The sequence below is a fragment of the Polyodon spathula genome, chromosome 26 (assembly GCF_017654505.1).
Source record: "Polyodon spathula isolate WHYD16114869_AA chromosome 26, ASM1765450v1, whole genome shotgun sequence".
Classification (NCBI taxonomy): domain Eukaryota; kingdom Metazoa; phylum Chordata; class Actinopteri; order Acipenseriformes; family Polyodontidae; genus Polyodon; species Polyodon spathula.
The window spans coordinates 18,862,875-18,883,583 of NC_054559.1; the positions used below are offsets into that span (position 1 = coordinate 18,862,875).

Genomic DNA, 20,709 nt, shown 5'->3' on the forward strand with positions numbered 1-20,709 from the left:
ATGAGATTCTGAGTTGACAGGAGTCTGAAGACCGTTGTTCTCCCCTTACAGCATGCAGACCATTGAGGACTTCTTGGAGCTGGTGCATAGTGGCATGATGTCAAGATTCTCATTAAAGGAACCTAGTTCTGCTAAAAAGACACCCTCATTTACTTGCTGCTTGTGTATCTGGCAGTGTTGTGTGGTCCTGTGCCCTGTCGGTGAGCTGAGATTGAGGTTAAAAGCTCTCAAACCACGAATACAGACTGACCAGGCTCTTTTTGCATTGTGGTTAAGCACTTTGATAGCTGGAGCAGCTGTCGGAATAAAATATCAGAATGAAAACAATGGGGTAGTTGCTTTTACGCTTTATAAGCTACCTTGTATCAGCCAGTTGCACAACCACTTAGCACTGGCTTTCTGCTGCTCTGTGTAGCAAAGTGTTGGTGAAATGAAATGAAAAGCGTTTAATGGTCAGCCAGGAACTGTGCCAAAATGAGTCATTAGCAACCTTATGCTAATTCTCTTCTTGTAAACACAGATGCAGACACACACAGAAATAAATAACTTTACACAGACTTTTGCACTTGTATTAAGAGTGATTCTAAACACGGCCGTGGATGGACACTGTTTTAGAAGTTGAGGTTAAACTAATCCCTCCTGCGTTCAAAGTTTTAGGTCAGTTTTTAGGTTGATGTAAAAAAATAGCTGAACACTAATCACATTTCTTACTGAGGAGGACCAGCTTGTCCACATAGTGTAGATTACACATAGACACAAACATAAGCAATTATCTGCATCCTACTGCATGCAGCTGCTGCCAGGCTGTGTGATAGGAAGCTGCCAGCTGTCTCTGGTTGCATGGTGTTGAAACCAGTAGTGATCCAACAGGCAGCTAGTGAAAACAAAAGAGGAACGGGGTCATGCACGATAGCAGACCTTTGAAATAATCATTTGTTTACATGCAATTGATTAGAGCACCTCTATCATTGTACATACTGTTAAAACAAAAGTGCAGAATAACAGAACAGGCACTAACTGTGATAAAGGTTCCCCTGTCATTGAGACAAGGTTAACAGAGGGTAAGGTCCAGGGTGCGTGGCCTCTTTTGTGCATCCTCTCTCCAACACTTTGGGTGCTCTGCTACCACGTTATAGTCCTCGTGTTCACCCAAAGTGCTCACCGCCTAACCTCCCCCTTCAAAAGCAGTAACTGAAGTATTCAGGGTGGGGGCGAAGAGCACGGCACAAGCACTTTCCTTTAAAGTCACTTTCCTGCCTGTCTGATCCTGAAGCAAACACTGTTTCCGAACACGTGTTGAAATAGCAGGAGGCTATTAATAGTTTCTTTAGCATCAGTATAAGCTCCTAACCACAGCCTCTTGGAGGGATTGTGTATGTACTGTAAGGAGTGTAGATAACCCAAGGGAAGGGTGCTGTCATTAGGCAGGGATGTCATGCACTTCCATACATGCGCCTGTCAGCACATCAACTTTCTTATCCCAGGCGTATTGCTCTGTAATCTCATCAGTAAACAGTGGTTTTCAAGAGCTGTCAGCATGCAGGTGGGGGTGAGTCGGATCATTGTTGCACTGTTTTGGACTCAAGCCACTGTTGCTAAGCAACCTTAAAAAAATGACACTTTCTCCTCCGACGATGTCTTCATTGAGAAAAAAAAAACATAAAAAAAACAAAGAAAATTGGCTCCGTGTGAGAAAAAATTACAGAAATGAGCAAACGGCATTTTCAGTGTTGGCAGACAGTATTTACCGTGTGTTAGTAGTTGAGTCTGGAACTGAATATACGGTGCATGTAACACACTGAGTTCAATCTCAAGCTTTTTATAATCTCTTTCGGGTGAGCGTTAAACAGTTTGCTGTCAACTGTGTGGGTTTAAAATCTTCCAGACAATTCAGGTCAAATCCCTTATCACATGTTGTTTTTTTTGTTTTTTTTTCACAGAAACCAAGTCATCATAATCTATTTCAAATAGTTCTAGTTTCCTCAAGATTGAGTCTCTCCCTTTGTAAAACCTTTTTATTGCATATTGTGATCTATATTATATTAGATCTTTTATTTATCATCATGTAATCAAAGAAACATGTCATAGTTTTTCGTTAAGCATATGGAATACTGCAAAGCGGTGAGTAATTCAATATGCTAACGTAACATTATTCAGCAGGTTTCATTAGACTTTGAAGCAACATCAATTAACCCTATAGGGTGATGCATAAACCTTTGGCCTCAGCTGTAGGTACAGCATGGCATGAGCAAAGTGTGTGAGACTTTGCCTTGCTGCCTTGCAACCCACTCAGTGCTAGAGTCACCCTGCCAAACACAGTGCAATGCAATAACAAATCCAACACTTTTGGTTGCTTGTTGTGTACTGAAGGTTCAAGTGTTTGGTCTAAAGAAAATGAAAACCAGATCTTTGTTTGAAGATAGTGAGGAAACAAGATCGCTGAAACTTAATCCATCAGATACCCTGACAAATTTCTCCCAAGCTCAGCATTCCACTAGACACACAGCTGCACCTGCTGTAATTAGCTGCTTTTTAATGGGATTTCTAATTATTACAAAGGATACTGGTTAGCTACTGTTTGTGAAAGTTAAGCGAAACAGAATCAGGCTCAGTCAAGATATGAAGATAAAAACAAGTGGCATTGTTTTACAATTAACAGCTTTTTTGAGTTTAAACAGGATTGGCTCAAAATACGTTTAAAGGGATGTCATGTGATCAAAAATAAAACCCCAAAACTTCAAGCCCTATCTACAGTATACAGCTGTGGCCAAAAGTTTTGCATCACCCTGCAGAATGAACTAATTTTGCTTCAGGAAGTCGAACGAAACCTGCTGAATAATGTTACGTTAACATATTGAATTACATTTGCAGTTTTCCATCTACTTAACGAAAAACTGACAAATTGAAAAATGTGACATTTCCAAGTCTAACATGAAACACTACTATTTCGGTAGACTTTTGTGATATCATTTTGTAGTTTCTTTGATTACGTGGTGTTAAATAAATGATCTAAACTATGTTCATTTTTTTAAATATTACATCTCAATCCTAAAATCCAGGTGATGCTAAACTTTTGGCCATAGCTGTAAGTAATGTGTCTTAATAAATAATCTAGCGCATAAGTTTCCTGACTGAACTTAAATGAACAGAAGGAAATGTACGAATGAGACAAGCCGCTTCCCTGATTGGCTCCAGATGGCTGATTAATCTCAAGTCTTTCTCAAGCTGAGTCTTAAAGGACATGTTTAGCGCTAATCTAGTGTTAGTCATTTTGTATTACTTTCTGCCAATCATTCTGGAGTCATGGGCAACCATGTTATTATAGTCTGGCACGGCTGCAAAATACTGTTATCAAGATTGTTGTGTGGGAATGTGGAATCTGTGCTTAGAAAGATCAGGCTATCTGCTTGGGTTTACAGCTTTAATTGGAAGGTCCAGCTGCCCCAAAACTTGATTAAGGATCTCAATTAGCACTCTCTTCTCCTCAGCAATAGAAATTCGATCTTGGAGGACTGCACTAGGGTTTTTTTTTTCTCAGTTTCAGTAAAACTCTGTTCATATCCCAAAAAAAGTCCAGTTTCCCCAAAATAAAAAAGGTTTAAATGATTTAAGAAGCCTCGATGGTTAAAGGCGTCTCAGTGCTAACAGCTATCGGGTCTCAGAGGAAAGTCTTTTTTGTGTTCTGGCACATTTTCAGGGATCGAGGCTTGATCGCGGTTGTGACAAAGAGAACCAAGTTATGGAATAAAAGGGGAGTGGACAGCCAAACTAAACGAGAATCACTGCCCAACTCGGTCACCAATGTTTAGCTTGGAGCACTTCTACACCCCTGTACTGTATATCAGACAACTCTACTCAAGCAGCAAGACTTGGCTTAACCCAGTGGTTCTCAATCCTAGTCCTGGAGGAACACTGCACTGCTGGTTTTTGTTCCAACCAAATGCTCATTTACATAATTGAACCCTTAATTGAACTAATAATTAACTTCATTTGACTTTTTAAATAGAGTAGCTTATAAAAAGTTTAAGTTTGTTATACAATTTTATACTGAAAGTGAAATCTCCATCTGTTTAAACTAATTAAAAAGCTCAGATTAGGCAAAGTTCAATTAAGGGTTCGATTATGTAAATGAGCACTTGGTTGGAACAAAAACCAGCAGGGCAGTGTTCCCCCAGGACCAGGATTGAGAACCGTTGACCTAAGCCACTGTCGAGATGGAAACCTGGGGATGTCCCTTTGCTTGTTACATGTGTAATGCAATTCTGATCTCTTTGAATGACAGCAGGAATCCCCTGCGCATGCCCAGGTTTCCAAGAACTAAATGAACGATGGTTCTTGACGACAGAAACCTCCAACCCAAAAGCCAAGAAAAGATCCTAATTAACCAAAGAGCAGGCTTGCTGTTATATTCCAGTAACTGCTGGGTATGTAATGGCAGGCTTAGTGAATGGAAGGGGTAGGGAAAGAAGAACACAGGCGCTGAACATAAATAAGCAGCTCAGAGAGTAAACCGAACTGTTCTAGTTGGAACATGAGGGCTGGATGCTGCATCCGGGCTCCTCCCTGGCTGGGGAGAGGGGCAGAGGGTTACCAGTCATACCATCCCAGTACCGTTTAACCATCCGGGCAGAGCTGCAGCTGGGGCTCCTGTTAGCAAGACTCGTCTCATCTCCACACTCTCTCTCCTTCATCTCAACTATTTTTTTGGGGGGGGAAATGCTATCAAATAACAGCTGGTTTCAGCAGCTGTTTGAGTTCCCAACAAAGGAGCGCCGAGAGCTGCAGCCGACAGATGCTGCCATTTTAACGTCTTGTCGTTTCCAAGAGGCTGTCTGAAAATGTCAGTTTTTTTAAATTTTTTACAGGTGTGAACTTGTAGATCTTGTAAATGGAAGCAGACCAATAAAAGAATTTGAAAAGGTCTGAAATATAAACTGAAGGGAAACAAAAAACTTGGGCTGGTTCTAAATATTTTTAAACCCCATTTTGCCCTAGGATTGTTTTGATGTATGGCAATGGCTCCATCCTAAAGTTAAAAAAACATGTATAATAAATGTATATGTTAACTTGTTTTCCACAGTTTCAGCAGCCAGAAATCACACCCGATTCACGTAACTGCATAGGACGAACTTTACTGTGCAATAAGAGAAGCCTACAACATATTCGCTTAAGTGAACCAGCTTGGGGAATTGCTCCTGCAGGAATTCCACTGACCTCCATTTAGTCTTCGGAGAACAGCGTTTTGTTTCTGAACTATCTTGCAGCTACAGCAGGTCATTTCAATATCCCACCTGGTCCCTCGATACCACTGCTGGAACCTGCTTGACAGAACACCAAGTGACCCGACGCTGCCTTCCTTCCATCTCTAGAAGGCAGTGCCAGAGTCAGGCATGGCAAGCTCTTGGCACTGTCTCAGTGGGCTCAGATTTAACTGATAAATTTTACACTGATTTACAGTATATATTAAAGAGCTTTTAAACAATTGAACCATGCACTGTAAGAGCTGTAAAGATGTAGCATTTGATTGCTGTATGGATTGCATGCACACACAGTCAATTATAACTTTGCAGACTAGCCATCCCTATCCAGGGAAGTTTATCATTGCTGTACCAGTTAACTGGAGACAATATATATTTGGATGAGACCATACCTGGCAGCATTAGGACCCAATATAGGTTACTAGAGTCAGGACCAACTCCAGGTTTAGTCAGTAGAGTAATTAGTGAATTAATTAGTTGGGTTTAAAAGGATGTGAGTGTGTGTGTGTGTGTGTGTGTGTGTTTGGTGTGGGTGATGGTAAGAGTTTGGTTGGGAGAGTTGGAGAGCAAGGCGGTAATTGTGAGTATCATGGAAACGGGACAATGAACTATTGGAAAGGTATTTGGGATGTGGTGATGAGGTAACAGGCTTAGCCTGCCTTTTTATTATTTAGGGAAACATTTGTTTAGCCAGGGTCCAAGATCGGGTTAGGTTTTGTTTTGTTTATTTTGTTTTTGCTTGTAAGTAATAAACACATGCTACTGCGTTTCCTGGCATCTTGTGTCTAAAGTGTTTATTTGAACGTGGGACCAGAGGACAATCTGTCACTATATATATATATATATATATATATATATATATATATATATATATATATATATATATATATATATATATATATATATATATATATATATTCAACAATACTATCACTGGAGTCATTGCATATGAATGCAAAGTTGCAGTCATGTTTTTCTTACAATCACAGACTAGTTAAACGTTACCATCACTGTGTGGTTGGTTTTGTGATGAGTTTTACAGATTAAGAAGGCCTGATCGCCTGGTGCTTCTGTGTCATGTTTAGACTGTGCTCCTTATGCAATTTATCAACCTGCAATGTAAAACAAACACTGTTCAGAGACATTTCAAACACGTTTCACAAATTCATTTTTTACAGGTATGTAGATAATGAAGTTCTCCTGCGCATATGTCATGCGGTTGCTGTACATTATGGCATGTATATATTCCACTCGGAACGTGTGACTTTTAGTGTAAGAAATGACTACACAGTCTCGGCATCAGTTAGCGAGAGCGGATCTCTAAATATTTGGAACGATCTCGAGCTTCAACCATGAGCTATTTGTTAATATTTCAGGATGGTGTATTGAAGATGACAGCCTTTACATCATATAAAAAAAAAAAAAAATACAGTTTGTATGTTTCATAGAAGCTTCTGAGTTATTGTGTTGAAAGAATTGCTTTTCTATTGTCTATAATAAGCTTATGTTCTCGGTGGCATGGTATAAACCATCTATAATGCTTTATTAATGCTCTATGTAGTATCTATGATAAGCGGCACCTTAATATAAAGTGTTACCTGAAATTCTAAGCCATGCCATTGGCTCTAAAATATAACAAACCCAGTGCTGCGTCATAAGAAATGAGCTGCAGTTGTCTTCTCCCATGCCCCCCTGTGTATGGAGTCCATGTGATGAGGTGCATCATTGCATTTGCGGTAAATATTGCATGAGTCTGGTAATCGTCATTTGAAAACACTGCACTGATTAAATGAAAAAAAAATATTTGTAATGGAATCGGACTTTTTTTTTGCTTCTTATTTCATTTACTAGGAACCCGCGTGCCGTTCTTTGTTTTTACTTGAGGTTATTTAAAGATTCACTGCTTATACTGTGTCTGCCAAGTGTGCACAGCCTTGGAATTTGACACTTTGTAGACGTTACTGGAATGGTTATATTTCAGCAGTAAGGAGATACGATAATTGTATGTATTTTAATGTAACAATATCTGTGAAAACAGCGCTGTTGTGTGACGCTGAGGTGGAATCTACAAAGCAGGATAGGAAACAAAGTTCAGGCTGAAAAACCTTCCGTCAACACTGACAGCACACAGAGCAGAGCTCCTCTTCAAGGCCGCTCTAGGATGATGATGATACAAAGAAAATATTTGAACATAACGCTACACAGCCCGGCTTAAGTGACCAGCAATCCTGCTAACTAACTCCTGAGCCCTGAATTCAACCCTTATTAGCCAGTTAACACCCATTACCATAATGCATTTCTCGCTAAATAACTTGCTTGAGTCTGGATTTGGCTATCCCACGCTAGAACCTTTGCAGTGACTTTAATAGGAGTGCACTGGATCGTCACAATATCATCTGTTATATGTAATGTGCTGATGCTTGAGAAAACTGCAGAAGAAAAAGGATGCAAAAGGGGTTTAAATGAGAAAGAGAATACCTTCAGGTAAAGGGCTTCATTATCTAACAATAGAGGCCAGGGGCGCTGGAACTAGAGGTGCTGGGGGTATGGCAGCACCCCCTGGATTGAAGTGCTGTACACCTGCTTCCATCATATACAGGGGTTGCAGTTTTTTTCAATGGATTTCAGCACCCCCACTGTAAAAATGGTTCCAGCGCCACTGATAGAGGCTGTTACTGTTGGCAATAACGCTTGCTTCCATAACTAGCGATCCTTTTATAGAGTACTGAAAATCAAAAGAAATACTCAGAGTTCCTAACCTCTAGTTCAGTGTATTTTCCACTACTGCAGCAAACTGTTTTTTCATATAGAGATTGAAGTTCTACCAGTGGTACAATCGTCTCTAATGCTTTTTTTTGTGTAGTGCTACTTATGTCCTTTGATAAATGAAGCCCCATAGTGTTTATTGGATCTTTTTGTGATTTGTTACCAGTTGGTTCCAGCTGTGCTATGCCGGTGTACAGATGTGTCTGCACAGACCTATAGCTCCCCCCCCCCCCCCCCCCCCCCCTTTGAATAAACTCGCTCAGCTGAAAAGTAAGCAGAATCATCATCTCTATAAACACAGCAAAGTGATTGATATGAGGAGTTCAGGGTGGCAGCCAGGAAACAGCATTCCTGTTGTCACACATTCCTGTTGTACAGCCAAGTCTGTTGGGACCACTGGCATATTTCATCAAAATAGCCAAAACGCTGCTGATAAATTTGATTCCCGCTCATCAGCTTTAAGAAGCGCGAGGAACAGGCTGGGGGCACCGCGTTGAAGTGCGGTGCAACACGGTAAACTTACACAAGCTTGACAGACGGTCCCGTTACTGGTTAGCGCGGTGCAGTACGGCCATGCAAAAACACGACTACACATGGAAAAGGCATTGCATCTGGGTTCCCGATAAGCGACCATGGTGACAAAAGTGAGGGCAATTAATGATCGAGCATGTAATGCATTTTCATTTTTCTGTACAAATGCAGTTTTTTTTAACTTGAATCACATGGGCCATGTTAGCTAAGTGGACACATTGCTGGGGCAAAAAATAACAGCTGATAGCTTTTAAAATACCAAGCTAAAACATGAACATGCAGGTTGTTTGGAACCTGGTTCAACGTGAGCAGCAGCAGCCCATGTGCTAATGCAGGGCCTGTGGAAACGCTCACTAACACCACAGATACAGCTTTCTGATTGCAGGGGAATCCAGTCATTCCCACCCTACAGAAAACATGCCTCTCCAAACAGGCTCTCTGGGTTGTGTCTGTTTTACTTTCCGTTAATTAAATGAGGCTCTGCGGTTCGCTTTTTAATTTATTTATTTATTTGACTTGTTTTGCTGAAATCATTTGTATTTCATTCAACTGCCAGGCATACTTGATACTTCAGTACTTCATAAAAACCTGCTTCTGATGTCATGAGACCTGCCAGGAATTATTCCTATTTGTTATTTAAACAGAGCTGTGGGCTAAAGCTCGGGACTCACTCTTGGACACACAGCCAACATTAAATAAGTAAGTTTCCAGTAATCAAATCAAATAAAAAAAAAAAAAAAGTGATCTTTATCCAGCCTCTCCCAAATGTAACTTCTGTTAGTGCTCTTCTCTTCAGCAGTCCATGCTCCCCCACCGTTATTTTATTTCTAACCCATTATCACTAAGTTTCCTTCCATAAAAGCTGGCAGTGAGGTGAAAGGGATGAAGGAGGTGGAAGACCCAACTTGAGCCACAGTTAAATCAAAGAAAATGCTATCATCAGACAAGCTTTGGCAACAAGGCACAGTATAGCTGTTAGATAAAAACAAATGTGAAAATCTCCAGCAAAACTTGATATGCTTTCAGCATTGTTATATTTCATGCTTGCCTGAGAGTGTTACACTGAATAATCCAGCTGCTTTCACCTTGTTCGTTTCTACTGGTCTGGTGAAAAGCGATTCAAAGTGGAACATAAACAAATAAAGATTGTCAAACAGTAACTCAGGCAGAGATTTCTTTTCTGAATCTGTGCCTCACAATCAGCTGCTGTTTCCCACAAATGGGAGAAATGTCTCGGAGCGATGACATGGGATACTGGAACTTGATATGCTTAATATGGGAATACTTCCCAGAATCAAGCAGTGATCCAGCGATGAAAAGTACCTGGACAGGATTCTCTTTCTCCGAACTCTTAGCGTTGGCACACTATCTGCAAGATGACAGATAAGAGTCTCTGTGCCATTTCTATAAGCTGGCGATTGAGGGAGGAGATGTGTAAACTTGGTTATCTGGGAGTGTTTGTAGCATTTTGAGATACAAGATCTGTGGTCCAACCTGTGTACACAGCATTTCACTTTAATGTAGGGTTTTAAATAACAGGAACATTGAGAAATCTGCACTTTATGGATTTTGAGTAGTGTTTGTAACAGCAACTATACATAGAATTTCGCTGAGAGTGTAGATCTGGCACTTGGAATGTCATTGTAAACATTTAAGCCACAACACGTTCTGAACAAATAGATTAAGTCCATTAATATCAGGGTTCCTTCTGTTTTGTATTTAGATTTAAACACTTATATTTTTCTAAATGTCTGACAGCTTCCTCGGTTGCGAGTGTACTTTCTGTGGACCTCTTTGTAAGAGAGGCCCGTGAGCGAGCCATGCAAGTGTGTACGAGAAACACCCCACACAGTTTCTGATATCGACTTGCGGTTTTGCTGCGTATCTCAGTTATGCTGTTTCTACAGTCTGGGTGCCTCGGTCTAATTATCGTGCAGCATCAATATCCTCGAGTTGAACTGTCTCTGGAAACTGTTCTGTCTATGTGCTTCTGTGTTAAATAAAAGCCTGTCACCCACAGCCTGCGAGAGGACCTTTAATTGTCTGGTTTTCGGTTCTGAACTTGCGTCACGCTAGCGGGAGTTAGGTGTGGGTTACATTATTCATATCCTGTTTGAGTTTCACCAGCCTTGATCTAAGCACAAACACAGGCTGGCAAGCACGAAAACCTGAACCTTCTCTGATTGTGTTACCACAAGGTGCTGCAGTGGCAAAATAATTACCGAAATCCTGCAGCTTGAAAAGTTCTCAAATTGCGCATTTGAAATGTCTTCCCCACCCCTTGTTGTTTGTAGGACATGCCTAGAAAGAAACAGGAATCCAACAACCCAACATTCAGTCTTTTGAAGTTGATAAATTTTATTCAACAGTTAAGTACAGGGTGTAGAATATAATACATGTAAACAGTTTGGCACCAATAGTTAAATAAATAAATGTGTTCTTTTTCTTTATCAATGACACTATACCTAAATAAATAAACATAACTTACTTTTGAATAAATACAGAGTATCCATAATACAGATGCATTGCATCAACTTGCTGCAGTTGGTCTAAACAGTCCAACAATACCAGAACAGAACTCTAATGTGTGTTACTGACAAGTCCTCAGTCATATGTGCCACATATATGACAACATATTTAACAATTTTGCATATATATATATATATACATTGTAATATATGTTTCATATAAAAGGGCCCTTACATACATATGTTTTTCAATGCAGATATGATAAGGGTCATTTTTATGTACATATAAAGTTAAATGTATGATATTTATACAACCAGCAGTTAGAGAGATCAAGCATCAAACAACATTTCATATTCAATGTAGCTGAGTATTTTCTTTTTTTGTACCCATATTTCTATGGGGTTTAGACCAGATTCAATTCATGGCAACAGAGGCACTCAACTCCTGACTCAAACCAGTACAGGTTAATGAGTGGAACAGGCTCTAGATTGAATGGAACTGCGTACAAGATACAAGATATTTACACATGAAGTACATTGTAACTATGCATAATAACATTGTAGTTATGTGTAAGTACACACATGTATTTACTAGGCAACTACTATCTAACTACACAGCAATTAGAGACACTTTGTAAAAGTGTTATAATAACGTTACTGGTGCTGACAGAAAGTAAGAAAAATGCTTTGGTTTTCTCTCCTTTATCCAACAGGGGAGCAAGTGTCAGGTTATAACATTCTATGGCGCCAAACATTTTCTTTTGCATCGCTTTACATTACCAACATATGTCACTGTCCTGTACATTAAAAGGACGCCAGACTCCAGGTTTAGTCGGGAGGGTTTAACTTATTTCATTTCATTTCAAATGGTCTGCCAGGCATTGCCGTTTGTGGACACCTATAGATTGAACAGCTCCCAACACGCAATGATGGAGCATGTGACAGTTTTCCTGGTCGATTGACGCTTCGCTGTGTACCACAAACAGGAAGCAAAGTCACACTTGACTGCAAGCATCTTTCCCAAATGATTTTTTAAAAAAAGCCACATGAAAACAGTGCCCAGCCCATGCAGATAATGTTATGGTTCCAGTTGAAATTCATTAGAAACTGCAGTTTGTTTAGGGAAATGTTTTTCACAAGCCGTAAACAAAAAGGCGAAGAGAGAGTGCAGTCCAGTGGAATGCTGGGATAAAGAAATGATTGTTTTGTTTTGTTTTTCCAGCTCTGAATCATGTTGAAGCTATGAGGGATCCAATATGGTAACACTTTAGTTTAAGGATTTTTCATTAACATAATTCATCTATAAATGTTTTGGGTCTTTTTACCATTACACAGTTATTAATAATGACCACGGGCACTACAGTGTAAGTATATGTAACTAAATATTTTATAAGAAACCTTATACCATTAAACCATAAGCTTGACCTTAGTGACAGTGGTGATGTATAGCGTATGCTTGAAACTATTTTCCAGTGTTGTTTCCATTTTGATGAGAAAGCGATTATAAAACAACACATGATGTCCATCCTGGATTAAAGCTATGAAGTAAAAGGTAACTCATTGGATAATTCAGAAATAAGTAATACATTTCATGAGAAACGTTTCGACTAGTCTTTTCCAGTGGTGTTAACCCCTTAAGGTGCACAAGGAATTGAGCGCTTGTTGTCCAAATGTTTTCTTTTTTATTAAAATATGATGAGAGTTACTCAAGTATCACTAGGAGGAAACTGACAAAGTGGATGACCTTTCTTATTTTTGCACTTCACTGCAACAATAAGAAAGTTGGCATCAATTTTGGGACAAGTCCCTTGTACCTTAAAGGGTTAATTGAAGTATTTCTTAATATAACCCTATTGAGTGTATTATAGTTATGTAATTATGCACTCAAAGAACATACATATTTTTTTAGGGCCTGGGAAGTATCTTTAACAAACATTTACGAATTTTAAAGAGTTAAAACTATGAAGCAGTTTCTGTGCACTGTTACTGTTATTACCTGGGTTAAAATAAAGCATTTCAGAAAAAAAAAAATAATAATCTTTGTTCCGCAAATTATATTTAAAAAAAAAATAAACTTTTAAAAAAATAATCAGAAATGCCGAAAACATTCTCCGCATTCTGATTTCTCATCTACAGTAGCGTACGACAGCATCTACAGCCGCTTGCCATGCTGTTTGCACGTGCCAGGAATGTGCAAACGAATCAAACCATAAATTAAAATATAGAAAAATAGATACATATCAAAGCACACAATGCATGGGAAAGCTTCCCAGTCGTGGTTGATTGAATTGATTGGTATTGGACAGCCCTGGACAGCTGTTGTCTGGGCATTTACAATTACACGTCTACAAGCTATTACACAGCAGGGAAGGTGAGGTTTGGAGTACAGGGTCATAAATATGAATTACGCAATGCTTAACATTCATTGGTTTCCTTGTTTCATTTTGTCCGCCATGGGTAACGAGACATATATACAAATACATATATTGTGTTTCACTGTAATGGTGTCTTTGATACAAAGCCTGTTCTAGTCTACAAGTCTATTCTTTTCTGCTGAATGTGGATCGTTAGTCCAAGCATGCTTCTCTTTGCTTTGACTCCATGCTGAGGGGCCTCCCTGCAGCTAGAGGGCATTGTCAGTAACTTCCTGGTTTCCGATGGCTGTCATTCAGTTGTGTTCAACTAAAATGAGGTAGATTGTCAGAGCTGATTCATTGGATAGTTTGAGTTAAAAAAAAAAAGGGGTCCAAAAGTTTTTTTTTTTCATTGATGGCCTTGCATAAAGTACTTATTGTGGACACACACGCGCACGTACGTCTAGACGTACACGACAAACGTTTATATTCACTCCCCATCAACACAGAGGACGACATTCTCAAACTTTCTGCTCCAAATAGGCAGCAATTGCAATTATAAAACTGATGAGACAACTTGGGACTCCTAAAAAGTGCCTCAATTCCGTTTACAGTAACTTTATTGGGTGTGTTTCTCTTCTTTTCTGAATAAACTGTATTAATGCCAATGTGGAGCTTTGAGAATCTAGCCCCGTTTCCCTTACTAATTTGACTACAATATTTTGTCAAGCAAAGTATCTGTGTATACAGTCTTTTCCATCAGTATGTGCATGCTTGTTATTGTATCAGAGAATGTTTTTGCCTGACACATTCCCTTGCTGGGACATTTGCACTGAAGATGACCGCAGTCTGTATATAATCAGCTCTCACGCACTTATGGGAGAAACTCTTTAGAGTCTACCATCTAACTATGACTGGCACAATACAGTGAAAGGTTGTGTCAATAGAGCTTCACACACAGCTCTTTATCTGAGACAGGCTTATGAGTCATTGTGTTAACATGCAAGTAAGTTTCTGCTTCAACCCAATTTAGATTCTACATTAATCTGGATACTGCATTTTCCAGAAAAGAATGGGAATACATTTTGAATGTCTTGCATGTCAATCCATGATAGAAATCCTGGTTCTATCTAGAGCCTCAGGTCGAGGTTGCCTGTTCTGGCATTATCTCCACCACGCTAGATGCAGCCACACTCCTTGGCGGACACCTCTTTGATGGTGCGATACTCGTAATTGTTGTCCAAGAAGGAAAAGTCGTCATCGTAGGAGGTGGGCCGACAGCAGGGCTTGTGCCTGGCCTTGCCCTTCTTCACCTGGCCGCTCCGCTTCATGTGCTCCAGGGTGAGGTCGTAGTTGCGACGGCCCGCGTTGCACTTCCCACTGCAGTAGTGGAAGAGAAGCGTCTCGTCGCTCTGGTAGCCCAGGCCCAGCTCGCTCACGCTCACCTCCAGCTCCTTCAGCGAGCACGGCTTCAGGCCCTTTTTGGCCCTCTTAGTCCTCTTGCCTCCACCGGCCGGTCGGTGTCTGTCAATGAGGGTGCTGATCAGCTGCTGGACCTCCCCTTCTGTGTAGCTTTGAAACAAAGCTGTAACTAGGAGAGAAATAATAATAATAATAATAATAATAATAATAATAAAAAAGCTTGAATAGTTTGTCGACATATATAAAATAATATTTTGAATTAGTCCCCTAAAAATATTACACCGCCCCCTGCTGGATGGAAGTCCATCTTTCCTGGCATACAAAAGGTGATAAAAGAATTCACACAGGGCAACAGTGAGGAACCCTGGAGAGAAAAAAGATCAGGAAAGAACGAGACAAAAACAAATCTATTAGTGTGAAATTTAATGGCACAGTTGAGTTTTGACTTAACTGAGTTTTGACATATCTTGCAAAACCCTGTAATTTGCAATGTGCTGGGCTTTCTCAGAGTCAAGGGTTGTCATCTACATGATCCATCCCAGCAGTGTACCAACCGACAACAGCAAAAACAGCGTGAAACAGAGATGTTGTATTTCAATGAATAATTCTGAAATATGCATACAGTAAAACCCATATATATATATATTGCATTGCATTTTGTGAATTATGCCAGTCTTGCACAGATTATGCATATAGACGCTTGTAATATTGATTGTAAAAAAAAATATTGTATTCCTATTGTTGTTGATTGTGTATAATGGACATTTTTCTAACTAAAAAAACATTATAATAATTAAAACAGAACACTAAACACCGAGAAAAAGATGGAAGGCGGTTTGTGTTGACAGGAATTTGACTTAAAACAACCACATCATTTTAATCTGAGTCTGTTTCGTGCGGCATTCTGACCCTGTCCTGCAGGACAAATAAACACTGTCAAGGTAGGAAATACTTGTTGCCCGAATGACTAAGTTGCAAACACATCTGCTTGTTGACACAGTGTCAGGAAAGGATTGATGCTCCACAGTGAGAGAGAGGCTATGCTTGGCTGAGAACGGAATACCCAGGAGGCTGCTTAGCACAGGTGACTCTGAACTGAACCAAGGTCAAAGGTTGTACCCTCAGACAGGGTGACTAACTCTGTCAGCGAAACAAAGACCCCGGACAGAGAATTCCAACAGGGTGGCGATATGTAAGGGATTAACTGCAAGCAGTATTCAATTATTATATCATTCAACCCTGATCCAAGCCACTCGAGAATGCATACTCGCCAGTATTTTTTACTCTATTTATTTTACAAAAACATTAGCCAAGATGTGTGCATGATTGACTGCGTTTCGTATTTATACATCAGAAGAATACATTTAAATGCTTTGTTATGAATGCTTTGTTATGAATGATATCGTACTTCTTTATTTAAAGGTGCTTTTAAAACATTTTCCAACCGCAAGGATCATTGCTGTAACCGAGTGTTTAGGAAAAGTGAGTCCTATGATAATTTTAACTATTGAGAAATACAGCAACTCTTTTTGTGAGTCCTCTGTAGTTAAACCAGCTCTGGTATTTATGAAAGAAAATGTTAATGTAATGAGTGATAGCAGGTGAAGGTTATTTATTTTGTAAAACATTCTTGGAATATAGAACTAAAGCCTATTCTTGCAGTACTATATATTAGTTCTGGGAATTTAGAACTAAAGCCTATTCTTGCAATACTGTATATTTCTGTCCGGGTGGTAAAACTAAACACCAGTTTCAAGTGGAATCCAGTGTATTTATTTACAGCACCAGCTTCTGATTTGTACAGAGGCATTGAGACACTTTTGGTTTCCACTGTCCTGCAATCAACATGTAGACTGGTTCTTGTCTGGGGAGGTCCTGGAAAACATCTGTTTGTGTTTTTCTTTTTATTCTAATGCTGTTCATTGTCTTTCAGCGAGGCTGTGTAACTTTGCATGTAATGGGCCCATGGCAAGACCAGAACAAACATCTCGAGCATAACTCACTTTGGAGGGCTTGTATACTTCCCTGTTGTTTTTTTAATTCTTTATCGTTTCCAGCAAGGAAAGAGGTGGGTGGGAAAACAAGTGTTCCCTGTCATGCACACTGTTCTTAGGAATCACGTTCAACAAGAACAGGTTATATTGAAACCCTTCCGTTATCAGCAACGTATACACAGCTATGGCCAAGCTTTGTGCATCACCCTATAGAATTCATTAATCTTGCATCATAAAGTCAAATAAAACCTGCTGAATAATGTTACGTTAACATATTGAATTACATATCATGGTTTTCCATATACTTAATGAAAAACTGATAAAAATGGAACGATGTGACATTTCAAAATCCAAACCTGAAATACTGTACTACTATTATGGCTTCCAGTAGATTTTTCTATTGTTTGTTATCATTTTGTAGTTTCTTAAATGACATGATATTAATTAAAAGATCCTAAAATACTAGGTGATGCAAAACTTTTGGCCAGAGCTGTACAGTCACCGAGCAGTACGGATTAACAGAATGACATTCTCGGCTAGCCTGAGGGTTTTATTGCTGTGTACTGTGATGGGATATGTTACATGCAGCTTTAACATCTGTTATTGTTAAGCTTCTGATATTTAGGATGTAGTGCACAGACTCACAATTCTAAACGGCATGACAATTAAAGGTAGGCTAATAGTGCGCTAAAAGTATGCCTTCATTTGAAAAACATCATGAGAAACTACGAGGGGTGTTTCCAAGAGAATCACTAACTCTTAAAGATTTCAGGAGGTGAAATACATGCTGTCATATATGTATAGGCTGATTTGCATACCTATTCTATGTAATGTCATTTCTAAATACGTAACATACATATTTAATGTTAAATATGTTAATAAGGAACAGTTATATACTAGTACAGATTGTAGGTAATAGGGAGCAGTCTCTGCTGAGGTATAGTTCTAGCCCCACACACCTCATATAAAAGTTTGCCATGCTGAATTTGCATTGCGCTGCAGTTTGTCCATGCTTTTCCCATGGATATACGCTATGCATTTGCCAGAGCTTGCAATGTTTTTGAATAATCTTTGCCATAACTCAGTACAATGCTTACCTTTCCTTTCGCATGCTTTCTGTATGCCTTACGACACTTTGCTACGCTTTTAATATTGTGAACTTGCATAAGGGTTGCTGCACAGTAGTTGGTGTTAGGAACACTTGTGCTTACATTCTCTTAGGAGGGAGCTGGGTTTGCTTGCGTCTCTGGCTGCTCTTCGAAGGCCCGTCGTTGAGGATGATGGCGACGATGATGATGATGATGATGATGATGACGACGGTGATAATGATGACGAAGAGTTGGCTCTGGGTCCCTCTCCTCCAGAAATCATGTCTCTACTGAGTAAAGCTGACAGCACGACACCGAAGAGCATCAAGGAGATGGCTGCAAACTTCCATAACTTCATCTTAGAGCAAATGAGAGCATTGAAACCCTGCAAGAGAGGAGAGTCGTGATCGTTCCGTAAGCGTGCTCTGCAAACAGAATGCTGCCCTGCCTGTAAAATGAACATCTAGACCATGCATCGCACACTGTGGGAACACAGGAGTGAGTCCATGCAATGCACCGCTGAGAACAAGTTATTAATTGCATCCAAAAACTGAGCTGACCATTTTCAGAATTTTTTGGTTTGAGATTGAAACTGAAATTTTATTTGGATTCGTCATGAATTTTCGTTGTGTCATAACACATCGCTTTGATCTCATGACAGAAAGCACTACAGATAGGATTTAGTGGACAGTGTGACTGGAGGTGGGAATGGATTATTGAATCATAAACAGCAGTTGTACTATAAGCATAAGCGGTTGCAGTATATATCATTCTGTAATGGTTTTATTCAAATGTCATCCATAACTATATTTCCCATCATCCTCCTGCTCACATATGTAATTTAGATGGATTTACCAGTGAGCAGGAGGATGATAGGAAATGTAGTTCTCAGAGGTCCATGCAGGTACATGTGAAGCCATCTTGATGCAGGGAATGCAAATAAAACATTTAAAAAAATGGTCAAAATATAAAAAAAAATAATGAAAACAATACGCACACCTTACTTAAACAGTTGTATCAACACATGGGAACACAATGAAATAAAAAGGTTCTTATATACCCATTAAGGCTGTGTTCCAGCTATTTTGTACTGTATTTATTTTTCTTCAACCACTGTTTAGGTTAGGTTGTATTCTAATAAAGGTGGTACTCTAACACAAGAGTGTCCTGACTGAAACACTAATTAATTCAACAACCAGCGTTATCACTAGAAGTCTTCATTAGAGCCTAAGACTTCTAGTCGAAACGTTGGTCACTGAAAGTATTCAGTTTCTTTCAGTATTTCTCAAATGTAATCTGTGTGCTCTTTCCTGGACCCAATCTGAACCGGACAACTCATTTCAAGGTTCCAAACCTGAACCTAAATCCAAACTCAAACAGCGCCGTCCATATTTCCCAACCGAAAGAAGAACTCGACTGGCTCCATACAGGCCTCCAAACACATGTATCTTTAAGCCACACCTATTTACAAGACTGTGCCGGGCCTCTCAGACTTTCCATTTGTGTTGTTGAGTTTCAAACTCGCTTCCTCTGTGGGATTGTAGTCCTTGCTTATATTTCGTTATTTTCTTTAGACCTTTACAAACATTTGCACACAAGTGACTTTATTATTTTGGGTGAGGGGAAGGGGGGGGGGGGTAAAATACTTATCCAGGACAGGAAATAGTAAACTGACAGGAACTGAAGACATAAGCAGATGCAGCCTTGGGTTAGATTTTACTGAAGTCTCTGCAGACCCTCCTGCAAAAGCAACATCACAGACTTGGGATTCTGAGGGGCTTGAATTGGGTTCTAAGCCTTCCTCTCTCTGGCTACAATCTGACTGTCAGTCTGTGAGCCCCTTCCTGTCCGTCAGTCAGTCTGGTGGTGTTTATAATTATTAAAACTCTAGAAAAAGTCCATACATACGGAAACGTTTGAAGGAAGGATTTCAGATCTGATCAGATGCCATAGCGCAGTGTAGGTAGAGCGAAAGGGTTTGGGAGTTCATCTGTTCTTGATTTTCTCTGATCAGCTGTATGCTTGTTGAGTAGCTCAACCAGCATTTAAACACAAAAACACTCAATCCTACAACATATAGAAGCGAAAAGTAACAACAAAGGATCTGTGTCATTGATGTAATATTACATGAAGACATCAGTCATGAGTTCTCATCAAAATGAACTAAATCGAATATTCCCGTCCTAGAAATTTGCCATTTAATCAGCCTGAATTCCTCTATACACCTGGCAGTTCATTCCAGCCAAAAAAAAAAAACCTCTACAAAAAGCACACCCAGCTCTTTGATCTTAGCCTCTGTATTCCTGCCGGCTGCCAGCACAGTTCTCCCAACAGCCCATGCTTTCTAACAATGAGCTGCAGCGCTCCTCCTCAAGATAATGCGTCTTCTGGTACCAACAGGGCTATACCAACTATTGTACCTGGCAACTAAGGTATTTATTTAGTTGCTTCTCCCAGTGAACTTCTGCTTGTCATGTGACAGAGGAGGGCTGCTGGTAACATGACCTCAGCTTCTATTTGTCATGTGACATGGGAGGGGTAACCCGACCTCAGCTTCTACTTGTCATGTGACAGAGGAGGGCTGCTGGTAACCCGATCTCAGCTTCTACTTGTCATGTGACAGAGGAGGGCTGCTGATAACCCGACCTCATTGTGCATCAGTCGCACCCCACTTCAGTCGGTCTTCAGTGAATTAGAAAGGCATTTTGTTTCAATGGCTTTTAATGTATACTGATTGACTGGGTATAGTACCCTTTGTGTGCATTACCTCATTACCCTGCGCCACATGCTATGTATTGAACTGCAGTGTTTTGACTTTTTCTAAACGG

At 39.8% G+C, this 20,709-nt stretch overlaps 1 protein-coding gene across 1 annotated transcript; it reads right to left on the reverse strand.

Annotated features, from left to right (window-relative positions):
- Positions 1-14,555: 14,555 nt before the first annotated feature.
- LOC121300580 (neurturin-like) lies at positions 14,556-18,260 on the reverse strand. The gene is made up of 2 exons (XM_041229168.1): positions 18,005-18,260; positions 14,556-14,968 (listed from the first exon to the last, which is right to left on the reverse strand). The coding sequence occupies exons 1-2, from the start codon at positions 18,237-18,239 to the stop codon at positions 14,556-14,558; spliced, it is 648 nt and encodes a 215-aa protein (XP_041085102.1). The 5' UTR covers positions 18,240-18,260.
- Between the last annotated feature and the right edge of the window lie 2,449 nt (positions 18,261-20,709).